This window comes from Xenopus tropicalis, chromosome 8 (assembly GCF_000004195.4).
Source record: "Xenopus tropicalis strain Nigerian chromosome 8, UCB_Xtro_10.0, whole genome shotgun sequence".
Taxonomy (NCBI): domain Eukaryota; kingdom Metazoa; phylum Chordata; class Amphibia; order Anura; family Pipidae; genus Xenopus; species Xenopus tropicalis.
In genome coordinates this window covers 54,250,164-54,268,397 of record NC_030684.2, presented here as the reverse complement: position 1 = coordinate 54,268,397, position 18,234 = coordinate 54,250,164, and the positions used below count along the sequence as shown (strand labels likewise).

At 35.2% G+C, this 18,234-nt stretch overlaps 1 protein-coding gene across 2 annotated transcripts in view; it reads left to right on the top strand.

Moving 5' to 3' along the window:
- diaph2 (diaphanous related formin 2) overlaps positions 1-18,234 on the top strand; it is a 760,530-nt gene that overhangs the window by 202,337 nt on the left and 539,959 nt on the right. For both annotated transcript variants that reach the window (XM_031890756.1, XM_031890755.1), the window contains 4 exons: positions 293-401; positions 6,779-6,889; positions 14,059-14,177; positions 16,061-16,177. In XM_031890756.1, coding sequence (XP_031746616.1) covers positions 293-401; positions 6,779-6,889; positions 14,059-14,177; positions 16,061-16,177 — 456 coding nt within the window. The remainder of the gene's footprint in view (positions 1-292; positions 402-6,778; positions 6,890-14,058; positions 14,178-16,060; positions 16,178-18,234) is intronic.

Genomic DNA, 18,234 nt, shown 5'->3' with positions numbered 1-18,234 from the left:
ACACAAAGTATGCAAGCACTCAAGCATGGCCAGTAAACATGTTAGAGCACACTGAGGATCAGCAGCACTGGGTAGGCTTTTTAGGAGGAAGGGGGCTTGCAAAAAAACAGACACAATGCAGCTGTTGTGTTTCTTACAGGTTTATGTGCTTTGGAATTATTTACCCATATGAGCTAAAATGATTAGACCATAATGATTAGTTAACTGTGCCCATAGGTAGAACGATGTGCATGCCAAATATTAGCAACTTCAATTGAATTTAAGGGTGATTATATGCTTATTAATTTTTTAGCTTGGACAAACTTTTGGAAGCCATTACTACAGCAGCAGAAATCCATAACAAAGAACGTTTTGCTCCAATTGTGGAAGCACTGGAGAACCACGAAGCATTCCAGTTACAGGTGGGCCTTAATAATTATTATACTGGACTATTAAAAATCGGCTTTATGTGACAATAAGTCAGCAAATGGCATGTGCGGTATGCTGAAGATGATAGCAGAGTAAACTTCACTGTAGTAAAGAAACCAAATGTGTCAATAAGTACAGGAGCACCTTGCACCCCTGTTGTTACACCCTGCTATGCATGCAAGTGGCACATGTATTGCCAGTATTGACTTGGGTGCAGCAAGTTCATTACTTGTAAAATGTACTAATAGCATAGTACTGTATGTGTGATATGCCAAGCTAGTAAATATCACTATTACATTATTCTTTCTTTATAAACATATATGTCATATTTATTATATAAATATCACATTATTATATCATATATTCATGATATACAAATCATAGTGTCCATATCTATAAAAAAAAAAAAAATTTCCATTGAATTGCTATGATATATGCACCATGCAAACAATGCTAAACAATTCTCCAGTGCTAAAATTTAAAAATACCTATAAAAGGAGCCCTCTGGGTGCTTATTATAAGGTTTTGCAGCTAATAAAGGATCTCTATAAAAAAAAAAAAACATTTGCTTTTCAATGAAACAGTTTCCGGACTACACAACCATATGTTGTCTGACCACTAGCCATGCTCTAAAATCTTCTTAAATTGAGCATATTTCTTAACAGTATGGGACCATAATAAGTGATTCCGTTATTAGCTACCCCACTGCTGTTTATCTGTTTTATAGTTTTAAACATCTCGGTTTAAGTGATTTTTTCCCCTCCAGAAATAGGTTGTTAGCACAGCCAACAAGATTTTCTAAAGAGTTTTACAAATGGCTACCTTTGCCTTGGGACATTAACCACTGTTAATGAGGGTATTCTTGAAGATGAAATTGCTTTTGTGTTCATCCACTTAGATACTTGCTTTGTTTAACAGCACAAGTGGCAGAGGAAAAACTCTAAAGGGGAACTGTAGTAACTGTTTTCATTCTATTAAAGTGAAACTAACACTGATTGAGTCTTGGGGGTAATGTGTCCAAAACTGAACTTTGCTCCTCAGTTGTGCTCATAATTGTGCTCTATTATGCTATTACAGATAGGCTAAAGGCATTATACCATAAGCTATCCTAAGCCACATCTAGTGAAAATCTTATTGGTATACTTGGCTCAGTATGTGTAAGGTACATCATTCATTTCAAGGGCAAAAAGGGTGTAGATGTGTAGAAAGTCTATCAAGACAATCTATATCATCTGTGTTTATATCAATCTATATCATTAATCTATATCATTTATAGCATATCATCTATAGTGAACTTAAAATGAGAATATTGGAAATTGTATTAAACAAGCCTTATTTATCTTAAGTTTAACAATTTTGGTCAAATGCATAATACAAATACACCATTTTCTAAATTAAGTTAGAAACCTCCTTTAAAGGTTGGTGAAATTATTTACTACAGGAAATGTTGCTTGCCTATTTTTAAGCCATAAATCTTAGCAATAAAGAAAAAAGTCAAGTGAAAGAATCACTTGTGTGGATGAGATAATGACTGAATTGCTGACTCTTCTACCAAAGGTTAAGGCCATCTGACAAAGATAGTTTTGTAATCTTTTACAAGCAATATGAAAACAGTAGTTAAGCAGCGGACATGCGGCTTGTCTGATTGTATTTGATTTTTGAGGTCAAGGTGATGATGTCATGGTATGCCCTCTTCCTCCTAAAAACAGGACTGAAGAGGCTGCCTAAATGAGAATTTGTTCAACATGAACATTCTTTTTTTTTTTTTTTCATTTTTAGCAGCTCTTATACACTGCAGAGAATGCAGGCAAAGTGTTTTCTTTTCCTCCAGCCACTGAAATTAGCTGTGTGTTGAGCATAAAAACAAATTCTATCTATAGTTCTTGACCTCTTGTTCATATGCTAAAATTGGGATCTTTGATCATAGTTTATGTTTTGCCAGCTCTTTGACCATAAACAAACCCAATATAAAGCCATTAGCTTATAAAATGATATATTCCATAGAACTGAATTGGACCAGTTTTATTAATAAGGTGCAGTTAAATGTGATTTTTAGTACTGTAAGTTGCTGAACACTGGACTCAGTAGAGCAGAGAACTGGTTGATTCAGGGAGTGTGGAATCTAGATCCTGATGGATGATGGATGCTACCAGCAATTTTACATTACATTACAAACTCACTCTTTATTTGCTCTCAACCTTCACTTTATTGGCCATTGTGTCCATAGCTTCTATCTATCCTTCCAAATGTGTTACATGCAGTCATCTTAACTGTTGAAACTGTTGTAATACTCCACACCTAAGGCCTTTCCTATAGACATCTGCAACAGAAGGCTGTTTGTTTGCCCAGTATCTGGTCCTGCACCTCTGGTTTTGCTACATTTTTGCTGCTATATAACTTCATACATGATTCTCTTTAAGCAATTATCCAGCTGCCTTCATATGTTCCCATGAACATGAGCTTATGAGAATGTGTGTGCATGAACCACATGACCAATCCCTTTGGTATCATTGCTTCCCTTCTTCCCCATGTATGTATGTATGTATAACTTTATTTATAAACCGCCACAAGGGTACGCAGCACTGTACAATCTCACAGAATACAAAATTACACACAGGGAGGACAAGTGATATAATAAATAAATACAATATATATATATATATATATATATATATATATATATATATATATATATATATATAAGAAACGTAGTGTGTAGAAGCTGCACACCATAAGGAGTGATGATACCTGGGTGCCTGTGCAAAAGATACTACAAAAGGCATGGAGTGATGGCACGCTCAGGATTTTCACACAAAGTCAAGGAGATAATGTAGAAAAAATATTTAGAGGTTTATTTCCACCAACGTTTCAGCCATGTGGTATGAGACACAGTAGAAAGGAGGTCCCTGTCCCGTAGAGCTTACAATCTAAGTGGTTGGGTAACATACAGGCACAAACCGGAAGGTAAGAGTGCATCAGGTATGGGCATTTGCCCTTAAAGGAACAGTAACATCAAAATATGAAAGTGTATAAAAGAAATAACAATATGATGCTCTGTTACCCTGCACTGGTATAACTGGTGTGTTTGCCTCAGAAAGACTATTATAGTTTATATAAACAAAGCAACTGTGTATCCATGGGGGCAGCCATTTGAATGAGAAAAAGCACAGGTTACTTAGCAGATAACAGATAAAATGCCATTGTATTCTACAGATAATGTCTTCCCTATTGTCACAATGGAGTCCTTCCAAGAGAGAATTGCATATTATATTGATTACTGCAATAACTACTGATGAGAAAATCTGTCCTGTTTCGGTTCACCAAAAAAATTTAAAATTGTGTTATTTTTCTGCTGCAAATTTTGTCACCCACTTTGAAACGCGAAACGCAGAAATTTGCAGCAAATCCATGCCTGCCAAAAAATTTTGCCCATCACTAGCAATGACTACAGCAATTAATATTATATAAAAATATCTCTGCTATATATTGTAATTTACAGCAGTAATTTTTGGAATAGAGTTTCTACCCAAAGGGCTACACATACCTCTGAGCATAAGCCCTTCAGAAACTCCCTTTATTCTATTTATGATTTCCTTAATTTTTTGCCTCTGGGTGGCCCATTTATAATTACAAAAATCAGAAATCAAGATTATTTATCAAGATACAAAAGGGGATCTTGAACAACAGTAAAATACAGAGGAAAACTAACATTATCCATGCATTTTTCCCAGTTGAGTTTTCGCACTGACGATTCAGCATTTAGTTATTCTTTGGATAACAAGTGGGACAAAATGAAACAATAACACACTGTATCTCCCTAGTGACCTTCTCACAGCTGTGATATCTTTTGATTGCTGATTTGAGAATAACTACAAAACCTGCCCAAGCTTTCTAGAAGCATTTAAGGTGAAGGAATTTATAGAACTTGCAGACAGCTGTCAGTATCTCTCCAATGATAATACTCTGCTTTATTTCACACTGGCCTGACCCATAAAAGCACACAACTTTAGATTTTTTTTGCTGAGTCCATCACATACATTACAAGCAATATAATTATGGGCTAAAATATGGAGCTTGAGGGCAAGGTGGCAGTCTATCCTCAGAAGGCAAGGTGAAGTGTGCAGCTTCTGTCAGTCAATTTACAGCTGCTAAGAGCTATCATGCTGTGCTTCCATTTCACAGACAGGCACTGTTTCATTTTAAGGTGATTTCATTTTTTCTTATTCACGCTGTCAAACAGTGAAACCAATGAAAACTGAAATCGAAAGAAATAAATGAATGTCTTTTTTTCACACGATCATGCTCATCAATTACAACCAGATCCTAGGACATAAGGGGTCCACATGGGCACAATTTTTAGTACATACTTAAGCAGATAAGTTGGGCCAACGTCCTTAGTTTTTACATCCAAATAAAACATGGCTTTCCTGCATGATTACATTTGGGCCTCCACTAAACAACTGGAAATAAGTTTCTATTAGCCACTGGCTCATATTGAATGAATAACAAGTCAACAATGAACTTAAATGGGACAGATTTGCTCATCACTATGTCTCACGTGTTTGGGCCACTTACCTAGAAAAGATATGAGGACTGGAGCAGAGATCTCCTTTAATGTTGAGTTATTCAGACAACATATAGTGATATATATTGTTTTCATGCACAAAATCATCTGTGCTCTAAAGTAGGCATTTCCAATACTCAGTTTTCCTCTTGCAAAAAACAGGAAACTCTCAAGTGTTTGGGCCATTTTGACTCAATGCACTTGTCCATTTCTTGTTGACATGCCAACTCTTGTAGTTATACATACCTCCATCATTTCTTGTAACTAGACAGATTAAAGAGTCAAAAAGGTCCTAATAGCTGTTAAAAACATATAACGTGCTATTATTATTAATGTTATTTTGGTTAAGGGTATGACTTTTTTATCTGTTTTAAATACTATATTATGACACATATTACAATAACCATGATAACAGGGACATATGTACCTGTTATCCATCTCCCCACAATAGAAACATTTCGGTGAGACAGCTATTCATTAGATAAGTGTTTGATCTGTAAAATATATACATATAATACTTAAAATGTATGAATGTCCTGTAAATGGTATCCTTTTTAGTACACGTTCTTCTCTAGGACTCTCAGAAGCTACATTGTATTATTGTTATGATAAATAGCCTTTCACTAAGCTACATCACATCTGTACTGTTACATATATTTCTTCTCTGGTTGTATTATAAATAAATTGCTCCAGGCTTAAAGTTAAGGTGCTGTTTTTGGTGTTGACAATCAAAACCTGTAGTGGTATGCGTCACTTAATATGTCACATATGCCTGGGTCTTATTAATCACTTTCTCTACTGATTTCTAAGTTACTTTTGGATTTTTTTGCAGGAAACCATCTCAACCCAACTTGCAGATGCATCAAACATTATGTAGAAATGTAGTTTAGCTGGCTTACCATTTCCCACCATCTTCCTTTATTTCAACTAATCACTGTCACACCTTTTTCTTATTGTGTCATGTAAACTTTATAATCTAAAAACAAAGACTCTATCTCTTTTGCCTTTTGCCCCTCTATATTAGAGAAGGTATTCCACATTTATAGAAAAATAACTATGCTTGCTACATCATATAGATGAATGAGCTTTATCCTGTATTGCTTATTTGTGTGACTGATACGCTTACGTTGCTGTAACTATGTTTTTATTTGTTAGATACTCTTGTATTAGGTCTATACCTTACATCACTATGTTTTACAATGCTACAGACCTATTTTAATATATGTTCTGGAATTCAAATAAACCTTAATGTACAACTATTAGTTACTTCCCTGAAGAAATCTTCAACAAGCAATACAGTCAATATATCTGCCATAGCCCTACACTGTCTGGAGCCAAGTCATGTTCTGATGGATAACAATATCTAAGGTTCATTTTACCCAATATATCATGCAACCCATCATAGAAAGAACCTTAACAATTCCAGTTAATGACTTATGTGAAAGATGGACTGTCTTAATATGTGTGCATAGCCCATGCAATCTCAATGAAAGCTTGGTTGTGAGCGAGGTAGAAGCAATCAGTCAAGTTTGGATCAGGAGGTTTATCAAGCAGGATGTTCTTTTTGATTGAATGTCAAAACTCTATTGTATTGTTTTTACAGAGCCTCATTTTTGTATTCTCTATGAATAAATCTGCCAATCAGAGCATCGGCAAGCTTGTAAAACTCATTAATCTGTGATTTACTTGTGACATATCAAACCCATTGTGTATATACGTATGTATATACTATATATATATATATATAGTACTTCTTAGGTTAAATGTTCTTTGCATATATATTTATCTACTTATTTCTTTTTCCAGGCATCCTGTATGCAATTTATTAATGCTCTTCTCACCTCCCCCGAAGAGCTTGACTTTAGGATACATCTGAGAAATGAATTTTTAAGATGCGGATTAAAACAAATTTTACCGGTATGTAACCAGCATTCAGTTGAAATAATTTGCAATTAATCATTGTGATGCAGCAGGTATGTTAAATGAGTCTTTGCAAACATCTCCCTATTTTACATTTAAACAACATTAAGAAATACTTCTCTTTCTGCTGTTTTTAACTGACATTTACTGACCAGTTACAGAACACCCTTTGCAAGGCTTTTCTTGTTCTGTATAATGAGGATATCACTGTCTGAGATGTCTGAGAGAGGCTTTAAAATATTGCTTAGGGAACCCAAGTAGTTGTTTACTATTATGTACACACATAATATAATACATGGGGCAACTCAAACACATAGTCATCCTTAGTTTACACCTTCCTCCCTTTAGCCACCTTCGGGAATATCTTATCTATCCTATGTCTCCACAGAGTTGTGCGGTGTAGTATCCACAGAAGCAACAATGCGGTCCTAATGTACCTAATATATTAAGGCTGAAACCCTTCATCTTGTATTCTTCTTTTACAGTTTATGCTGATATTAATAAATATTTTATAAGGATATATATATATAGATTAAGGATAATCAGCAACATTTTTGGGGAATGGTTATTATGCCATAATAGGGCATGCCCCCTAGAAATGTATGGAAAGCATCCGCTGAAAGCAAGCAAACATATTTTGGGAACATGTTAATTACCTGCCGTGATTTCAAATGTTTATAAATTTGTCTCTAGGATAATGGCGAAAATTGTAAAAAGGGATGCTTCTCAATATAGTTTCCAGTTTTAGAAACAAGAATTGTATTCTGCTGATTCAACTGCTTGGGTGTTATGGGGGCATTTCACTCTCTTTAATAGCCTGCCTTTCCTCCCTCTATATTTGTGTTTCTAACTATAAAGCGTGCTCTGTGCTCCTTGTTGATGTTCAACTGTTTCATTTTATTTTTTGTCACCTTCCAGTAAATTAAACTGGCTTTATAGAAACATTAAAATAGCTGTCTTCCTAATGTAATTCTTTTGGTGGACCAACGCTCAAGGGATAAATTAAAGCTTATTCAACCAGATATGTGGCAAGGACAGTTGGCAGCCTCGGGTCAAATCCCAGCTGAGATTTTCATGGCAGCTACTTGGAGTTCACTGCACATTTTCCTTAAACATTATTGTTTTACTAGTGTGCACAGAGAAGACAATTTAAACTGAGCTGACCATAAAATGGTCTGTTTCCTTAATTGAATAACTTGGGGACATATTTATGCTTAATGTGTTCTGTGTCATATACACTTTTGCTCATGTGCAACGGTTTGTGTGTATTTTTTAAAGCACTCAAGTTGCTTGCTGAGACTTTGTAACAAACTCACCTTTCTTAGAAATAAACTGATACAGTAACACTGAATTAAAGAGTAACACGTGTTAATTAGATGGTCTAAACTGTTTACATTGCTTTGTTATTTGTAAAGGAAGAATAGACCAAAACATGTAAATTAATTTTAATAGCTAAGGTAGTGAATCTTTAAATTAACCCTAAAAACAATGGGGGGGGGGGGGTAATTTATAAAATTCTCTCAGAGCAGAATTATTTGCGCAGTGTACATATTTGCCCTGCCTGTGTTTATATTTATAAAGCTGGACAAGACTGTGCAAACATATTTACAAATTTTTAATTCACAGTGCGGACGTTTATTAAATATGGTATGTTTGCAAAGTGCCAGTATTATGCGCACACTAACTGATTTTGCAAATTGCAAAATTATATTTGCAAAGTCAAAAAATGAAACGTTATATACACACAAAGAGGACCTACTCACGCAAACTGCAATCTCATTTGCAAATGTTCGTGCACAATTCGCATTTCCCAAAAAAAGAAAGATGGGCACAGCAGTGCAAAATGTAAGCATTTAGGGCAAAACAAGCACAAAAAAACAATTTGTGAAAAAAACAAAATTCTCAGTGTGAACTTTATAAATGACCCCCAGTATGTAAATAACCAAAAAATGCCTGCTTTGAGGCAAAGCATTTCTACAGTATTCATCATGCTCCCTGAAACGAGATGAGGTGGTCTCAAGTAGTTTACAGGCGGGGGTCCTTCCTCAGGTATTGTTTAGTAAAATGTCAATCAGCAGCCTCTAGCTCTTTTCAAGAGGCTGCATTGCTATTTACAGACCTTCTGGCATTGTGTTGCCCTTTAATATTGTCATCCTTCATTACTATATAGTCACCAAGTTACACAGCAATTTACAAAAATCGGTCTTTGATGGAGCTTATAATCAATGTACCTCATAACATTCATACAATATATGAACTAATGAGGAATGTGGAGTACATGAAAATCTATGCAAACATGAGAGGCACTTTGTACCTAGCACCCAGGGAACAGTCACATTTAGGACACTAGTGCTGCAAGACATCACTGCTAATCATAGAGCCTTCATATGCCTGAAGCAGCACATCTGGATAAAGGATGAAGTGTGAATAAAGGAAGCACCAACCTTGGACATTTTTCCAATTTACTTCTTTAAGGCAAAAGCTGGACTAAAAGCTTTACTCTTTTGATATTATTAATGATTAAATCAGTCATTTTTATTCTATGGGAAGGTAGGTCCCAATAAGTTTACGGTAGGTCACCATGAACCCCCTAAATAAAGTCAAAGTTGTTCCTACTATAGAAAATCATTTACAAAACAAGGAACCAGGTCTGAATGGGATGCAAAATAAGCCCTAGCATTTTAAGCACCCAGAGGCCCAAACAGCCCCCACCAGCCCCTCCACAGATTGCCAGTCCAGGCCTGTATGGGGCTCTCTGATGGGCCTGCCCGACTGATATCTGGGCAAAATTCACCTAGGCAACAATTGGGTAGGTTGGATTTTCCCATTGAAACCAAGACTTGTTGATGCGTTCCTCTCCTCAATGCCCTTATAGCAAACCTTAGGTGGGCTCATTTGGCAACCTCACCCAACGAAAGAATCTTATGTATGACCAGCTTAATTCATCCTTTAGTGGTATACCTATTTGTTGACTCTGATGATGACTAACTAGCCTTTTTCACCTGTTTCGTGTGATTTAATATAATTTCCTGATAAGCACAAGATAAGATTTACTGGGTGCCAGCAAGGTCGGCTAGCAATTATTATTTAAAATAAATTCTGTTCTAAAATGATAGTTTAATTATCAAAAAGCTCATAGCAATGTAAAAATATAGTTGAGTTTAATATGGATTTCAGCAAATATCTTTTCTGGTTGCTCTACTTCCTAAAGATTTCATGGTAATTCCCTGACTAATTTCTTAGCCCCAGATGTACATTCTTTTTCTTTATTCTGCAGCACCTATTCATTTTAGACACTACCATGTATTTTTTTTTTTTTAAAACAAAGATTTATTCATTTGAACAAATAGTTAAATCCCCATTTGCGTATGTTTTATAGCAATGAAAATGAAAAAGGTCCCTTGGTTGCTTAGCTGAGAAGCATTCAGCACATTTTCTTCGAATTGTTTTAACAAATATTAAATTGCTTGTGGAGTTCTTGCAACACGGCAGAAAACTAGGTGCTTGCTATACTATCCCTGTTATTAGTGTGTAAATAATTGAACCACATTTTCAAACCACCATCAAGCGTCAATACCGCGAGTTTCATTTTCCTTGTAATAATTGACGGGTGAGTGGCAGCACACGGAAAAAATATGCAAACAATTGACTCCAACAACAATATGTAGTTGAATTTTGCATATGTTTATTAAAATGGACATAGATTTTTCTTTCCTAAGGGTCTTTAATATAGCACTCTTAATTGTATAAGATTAAAGGAGCAGAGTCAACATTTTTTGCTATGAGTAAAATTGAAGAATGCAATAGATTCAGCAAGTTCCCCATATTATAAGCTTATATATATATATATAGTATCTTATAAACTGCCAGTCAGGGATCTGAAGATTGGATTTCACATTAGAAAGTAGAAAGTGGAACGTTTATTCAGATCAATGAAACAACCTTTATCCCTTATAGTCCCCCCTGCAGCTATACTGCAATATGTTTTAAAGCTTACTGTTGCTAGTCGCCTCCACACCCTAAAACATCTTAGATCTATATTATTACTCCATGACAAGCTGGGGAGTAGCGGGTTCCATTGGGCTCTGAATAATAATGATAATATATATATGTTGAGACGTTATCTTAATATGCAGCTGTTGACTTTTGGACATGTAAATTTGTGAGATGGGCTCTTTGGGACCGGTAACATTTTGGCCGGAATTTGTTATACTGATAATATTTTCCACTAAACATTCATCTTTAAAGCTTCCTGATAATAAAAATAATTAGAGGCTTCTAACCCCCCCCCCCACCCAACTCGTCACACATGTATCTGCATGCCAAGTATCTATTTGATTGTTTCTTAAATGGCTTTTTTATTCTGGCAAGGCAAGTAAAAAAGCAACAAACAAATGTATCATTTCCATTATTGCTGCAGGACAAACAAAGAAATGTTCGTTTTTCTGCCTTGGTTTTAATTGCTTTTGTCATTTTAAAATGCATCCTCAGTTATACTGCGAATCTTCTGACTCCTTAATGTTATTAAAGGAAAATGGAACCTATTTATCAGTAACAATTCACTTTATTAATCCACAGATACTGACTAAAATGTATTACTGTGGGTTATTCTTCCCAGGGAGCCTTATCAATTTGCATATTTTTGTTTATTCACATTCGTGGAAACAGTCGTATTGTCCTTTTTTTTGAGCAACCAATCAAATTTCATCCATCGGCTCTGCAACAAACTAAAGAAAATGTGTATGTTTATTACTTCCTTGAATATTAGTAATATACTTATATGTATAATCTCACATTCTATACATCAAAATGATACTGTTTAAAAACCAGTTTCTATTATTAATACACCAAGACATTGTATTTGAGGACAGTGAGATGCCAAGGATCTGTCAAAATCAAACACATAAGATTTTCTATTTTAACTTAGTTCAATAAAATGTATCCTACCATTCTTTACCATGACAGGGTCAACGCTGCTACCAATCTTCCTTTCTATAAGTCAATGATAATCAGTAAAGACTTCTGGGAAGATGCTGTTCACTGTGTCATTGACAAGGATTTTGTCATTGAGATCTCTTGCACTTCACATATCAACTAAAAAAAAAAAAAATCACCTTCTGTAATTACATTTAGCCAGGTGGTTCGTTCTCATGCAAACAATAGACTTATGGCTGTGATGAGAATATATTAATATTAAGCACCAGTTAGTCCTGATTAAATACCAATGAATTAAGCAGTGGCAAGTTTAATTTTGAATGCATGTGACCTGGGGCTGATTTACTAACATAGGTTCTAAATTGCTTCAATGCAGTTACCAATAGCAACTAATCAGCAATTAGTTAGACTACTACAAGTTAGGAATCCAGATGAAGCAAAATCACTGGAAAGCCAATGTGCATTGCGCACTGTTGAAACTTTATTCAGAAAATGCAGTAAAAATTATTTTAGATGTTTCAACAGTTGCTTAGTATGTATATTGTTATTGCACAATAGCAACTGACACCTGATAAAGAATGAATTGATAATGAAACATGTCATGCCACATTTAATTAACAAGTATTTGCAGTCTGTAATGGACTTTGGCATTCCAAGGACTTTCTTTCATTTATCTGGTCTGAAATGTTTCAGGCTTGGTGCTACTTGTTCTCCCTTATGAGTCCTATAATGATGTATATATATATATATATATATATACACACACGAGTACCAGCATCTTCTAATTGTAAATGGTATACTACAAGTTAGAAATTGGAATGGAAGGTTGAACTTGATAACCGTCTTTCTTTTTCCAACCTAAATTATTACATTGCACAGGTATGAAATCCATTATTCAGGAACCTGTTATCCAAAAAGTTCCAATTACGGGAATGCCATCTCCCATAGACTCCATTAATGAAACCTACTTAGCAAAACAAACAAAAACATTATAATAAAATGGAAAATGCAGAATAAGATCAATTTCAGGTTATTGGATGGTTTAATATTACAAAACAATGGAGTAGCAATGGACAAGGGAGTTTTCTATGGTTGTAGAAATGGCTTTTGATTTAATAAAATGGTGATCCAAGGGCTAAACACCATTTTGTAGGACAGTGTTGGATCGACATAACACATCCTACGAATTGGATGTAGTTGCATGGTTCAAAATATAATTGGACTAATGTGTAAACTACATGACAGCATTGCTATCCGACACGTCTGATGGAAGGAAACTTAGCATGCTGCATTTCATTCGATGAGATAAAATCTGATGGTGTCTGACAGACTTTTTTTCTCATTGAAATGTCATCTCATCAAATGTCATCTGACATTGACTGTCGGATGTAGATGCATGAACAAAACTCACCATCCGACTTTATCTGATTCAACATAATATTATAGCTGTGGGGATCAGATTCTGTAGGATCCTATAAAATCTCATGCTGTTGCACCGTGGTGTTGCATGACAAGATCAGATAAAATCTGACCCACAAAATCTGGAGTCTGGAGTAGTTCACTATTTTTTTTGCACTTTTATCACTTTCCTCCATGTTTAAGCTTTCTTTTAAGTTTTAAAAACGAAATTAGAAATTGTTGGTCTCCTTAAGCCCTATCCGTTTTGCCACCTCTTCTGCTTTCTACTGCCAAAGGAAAGACTATACTCAATATACTTTACATCCCTACAAATATTTATCAAAACGTATGGATGCAGTTTATTATGAAAAGAAAATATGTATCTACATATTAGTATTGATTTAAGTGGGAACTAGCATGCATGTTAATTTCCTGTGCTAAATCTAAAGATAATACATTATCATGAATAGATTGTAGAACCCTTCTTTAGATACACTGGAAGTAATTTGGTACAGGGTTACAGCAGCACACATAGAATTTTCTATTTTGTAAAATCCCAAATTATTGAGTACGCTATTACTTTAAGATATTTATATTTAAATATATGTGGTAACATTAGTCAATAAAATAATTTAGGAACAATGTACACAAAGGAAAATGATACTCCATGTTCCTGTAAAATTAAAAATACACTCATATCTATGGAATGTGATGCTTATGTGTAATACTGGTTACAGATCTGAAAGTTGTGCTAATTTCCATTGGCTCTATGGATCTTGTCAATTTTCTTCAATATGATATGCTTGCATTTCATATCTTTTTACTCCTACCAGGAACTAAAGGAAAAGGAAAATGAAGAGCTTGATATTCAGTTAAAAGTATTTGATGAAAACAAAGAGGAAGACCTTCTAGAACTCTCACATCGGCTCCGTGATATTCGAGCAGAAATGGAATATCCTTTTATACAATGTGTTCTGTAGACAGTAGAAATCTGTAATGTTCCGAGCTTGGTCACAATCTGCAGGTCAAGGAGAGTTCCATAAGCTATGATTAAAGATTAGTGATGAGTGAAAATGCTCCATTTTGCTTTCCAGAAACATTTATTAATATTTCTCTATTACATTTGTATTATTTAACTAAAATACAATAAAACACTAAAATGGAGTTAAATATGGAGCTACAAATGGAGCAGGCTTTAATGGTGTATTGTGTCAACATTACGCACCCTTGTTTGCATTGTAGCGAAGGGAGTTCCTGTTGTACCGTTTTGTATCTATCTATCTATCTACCTGTCTGTCTATCTATCTACCTATCTGTCTATCTATCTTTCTATGGTTTCAACAAAGTGAACAGAGAAGAAACACTTTAATTCAAGTAATTCAAAAAAGCAAACTTAGATGTTGTATTGCCCACAGACAAACAATTGGTTTCTGCTTGGTGAAAAGCTGCAAATAATTTTAGATTTAACAAGTGAGTCCAGGTCCAAAAAATAATTATCTGAATTGTTAATCTGATATTTGCACATCTATATCTTCCTTTTCTCTTTTCTTGACTGAGTGCACAGTTTAATACTGGAGTAATAATGGGTAATTTTACTGGAGATCTACATACATAAACCCTGCTGCAGTTTTTAATATTTTATACTTTAATGTATTTTTCATTATCATAGTCATTGCCAGTAATCTGCAAAAAACACACAAAAGCAGCATTTCATTGTCACAGGATGAATATTAACAGGCATTCATGCATATCTCATAGGCATTTGTATAACTTTCACATGACTTTAAAATTCTGAATTAAAATCTAGAAAAACTTCAATAAATATCTTCCTATGGGGCCTGATGTGGAAGGCAATGCCTGCAGTGACACATTCTTGGAAATAAGCTGGAAACTGTTCAGAGAGATAACTGCCTGTTGCTAGGTTGCTACATTGAGCATCGTACATTTGCTGTACCGGCCATGGACCAACACAAGAAATTTGGCAAATAAATGATAGACCTGAAAAGTGCATGTGTGGAGTTTGGGGTTGTTCATAATTAAAATGGGGGGGAGAATCCAAGAATGACTGCCTCAAGTAACACTGCATGCACAGGTGTGGTGGTGGACTGTATGCATAGATAGACATCTAACCAGTACTATGTCAGTCATCTCATTATATAACATATTGTCATTACTGTGCAGTGTTTGACTGCTTTTATTACATTTAACTAATTTAGTACAGCATACAGTACCTAGTAATGTTTGGTGTTCAGAGCAGCAAAAACTTATGTAAAACCTTCTGCAATAACTGTATGAAACCAAGAGCAGAAAGTAAAGGGTAAACAACTAGGCAGAATTGTCACTGAAGGATATTCTTGCATTAATTGGGATACTAGCCCAGAAGGATTTCCTCTCTATGGCTGCACCATTTTCATCATGCTTTATTCTTAATAATCTGAAGAAGTCTGGGAATCTTAGTCCAGCAACTTTCAGGTGAAGCAACACTGCTATGAAAGGTGTATGTCCCCTTTAAGGATGTAGCTGGAAGGGCCTATTTTTTCCAATAATAATCTGGATCTGAGCATATATTAGACTACTAGATTCAGTAACTGCCGCTAAACACTCCCAGACATTTCAAGCATTACAGCGCTTCTTCACATTTACATGTATTGTCCTTGACAATCTATTGATGAAAAAGTATTGAGATGAATTTAACAATACATATTTATACCTGTTTCCATTCCTCTGGACCTTAATTTCCATTTTTCCCATTGATTTGTGTTTTATTCATGTAGCATTTTATGTACGGTGTATAGAAATATGCTGGTTGGTGATGTTCCTTGACTCCTTCTGCACCGATATCAATGAAGTGTACCATCTTCTGTACAATATGCTGAAGGACACTGCTTCGGAGACGTATTTTCAATCCATTCTGCAGCATTTTCTTCTTATCCGCAATGACTATTATATCAGGTAATAATAGTTTCAGTAAATCTGTTTTCTTGCTTTGTGGAAGAATGCTGAAAGGCAAGACAATGCAGGTGTTACTTTCCTACATTTGTCCTTGTATTTCTCAGCCATGTAATACACTGTAAATGCATTAACACAGCAACAGTAACTAGTGGAACAAGAATGGCTTTGCGTGGCTGTCATTGTCGTACATTCCATAAGCTGCTTGTAAGAACAAACACATTTGAGGCTTCACCACAATCACATTTCATTAGTTAATACTGAGATATTTAGGAACATTGGACAGTAGTAAGGTAAAAATCATGGATTTATACATGGATTTAAATAAGTAAACAATTGTAAGCAATTGCCCACCATCAGACTCGTCCACTAAAACGTTTGACAGGAGCATTCTCCAAAAATGGTGGACCCTCGTTTTAATCAGCTGGAAAAGCTCAACATAACCATTTTACTTTCTATTAGAACAAATGTTCCTAACAGTTACAAGTTATCTTTTTCCAACACTGTTGGTACAAGCTTGAAAACTTACTATTTTAGTAAGCATGGACTTTTTTTCTGTATTTTCTGCCTTGTTTTATTCAAGATCCCCTGCTTGAGAGTAGTCCAACCAATGAGATCTTTGCCCTGGGCCCACTGGTAACTTAAAGCAGTCCCAGCTGTAGTTCAGAGCTAGGGACTACTGATAATTGCTCCTAATTTGTGTAAATCAGGCTTCAGGTTCTTTATTCTTGCAACTGGAGCTGGAACACATTTTGATATTACAGAACAAATAAACACTCTAATTTTTTTCAATTGAGAAATCTAGGGCCACGGTTTTAAGGAGGATGCTCTTTCTTGCACATTTGCAGTTTAGTTTTGAAGTACATAGTAGTAAGTGCTAACTGGAAGACACACTATTACTAATTACTTTTCTGGGGTTAAATATCATAGCTCACGTGTTAAATTGCAGATGACTCCCAACACCCCCAATGCTGGAGAAGCTGCCAGCATGCCAGGGAAAATCCATGGTTTAATGCAAATTTTGCACTGTGACCAAAATGCCTTCACATTGTATATGCAAAACAGTAACTTAAAGAATAAATGTTTGTATTTTGTGTTTTTCATTCTCTATTTATTTGTGCAAATGTAGATCCTAAAAGCTGATATAAAAACCAAGATTTATAAGCAAATGTAGGCTTCAGGCACCCTCGGAGTGCATCAGTTTCACTCATTTTGAAGTTCATTAGAATTGTCTTATTATTAGGACTGGTATTCATCTAGCCATGCACATAGCTTGCTAATGGAGGCATTGTACCCAAGAACCAGACCATTTGCTCAACAGCTAACCCAAAAATTATTTATGAAGGTGCCCCTTTAACTGCCTGTGACAAAGCTGACAACACCTTTGTGCACCTGCTATTCAAAATGGCAGACTTTCCTTTTTAATGGCCTCTGCTTAGTGAATCATTAATGCTGTTCCTGCTCATGTATGACTATAGGCATGCAGAGAAGGTATATTCTGGGTACAAAGTCAACTATAACACCATGTGACAATAAATAAACAGTGGTTAGGGCTCATTTATAAGTAAAAAATATAATTTGCTATTCTGTATTATTGCTAACTGTAATATCAGGTCTGTTGTGTTGTCCTCAATGTAAGTCAAAAGCAGCTAGTTGCCTTTCTGCCTTTCACTCTTGACTTGCAAGGCAGCTTGGGATTCCAGCTTATTTCAACTGGGGAAATATCTAATGGCTTAGGTTACAAGCAAGTGTCTCAGCTGACACTCACCAGCAGAAAATACAAAGGAATTAGTAAGAGATGAGAGGTAAACCCACATAATATTATTTTACAACATATATAATAATGAAAGTGTTATTATTGTTAAAAATAAATTACAGGATCCATAGAAACCAACTATGCCATATATTCCCATATAATGCCATATTCTCTAATATAAATCTGCTTTTCTCAAACACAGTCATGCCTTGATCCCGTTGTATTGTTTGAAGGTCAAGTATGCAATGAAAAATCTATATGTCTTGGTAGTATATCCATAAAACCATTTTAGTTAACAAAATAA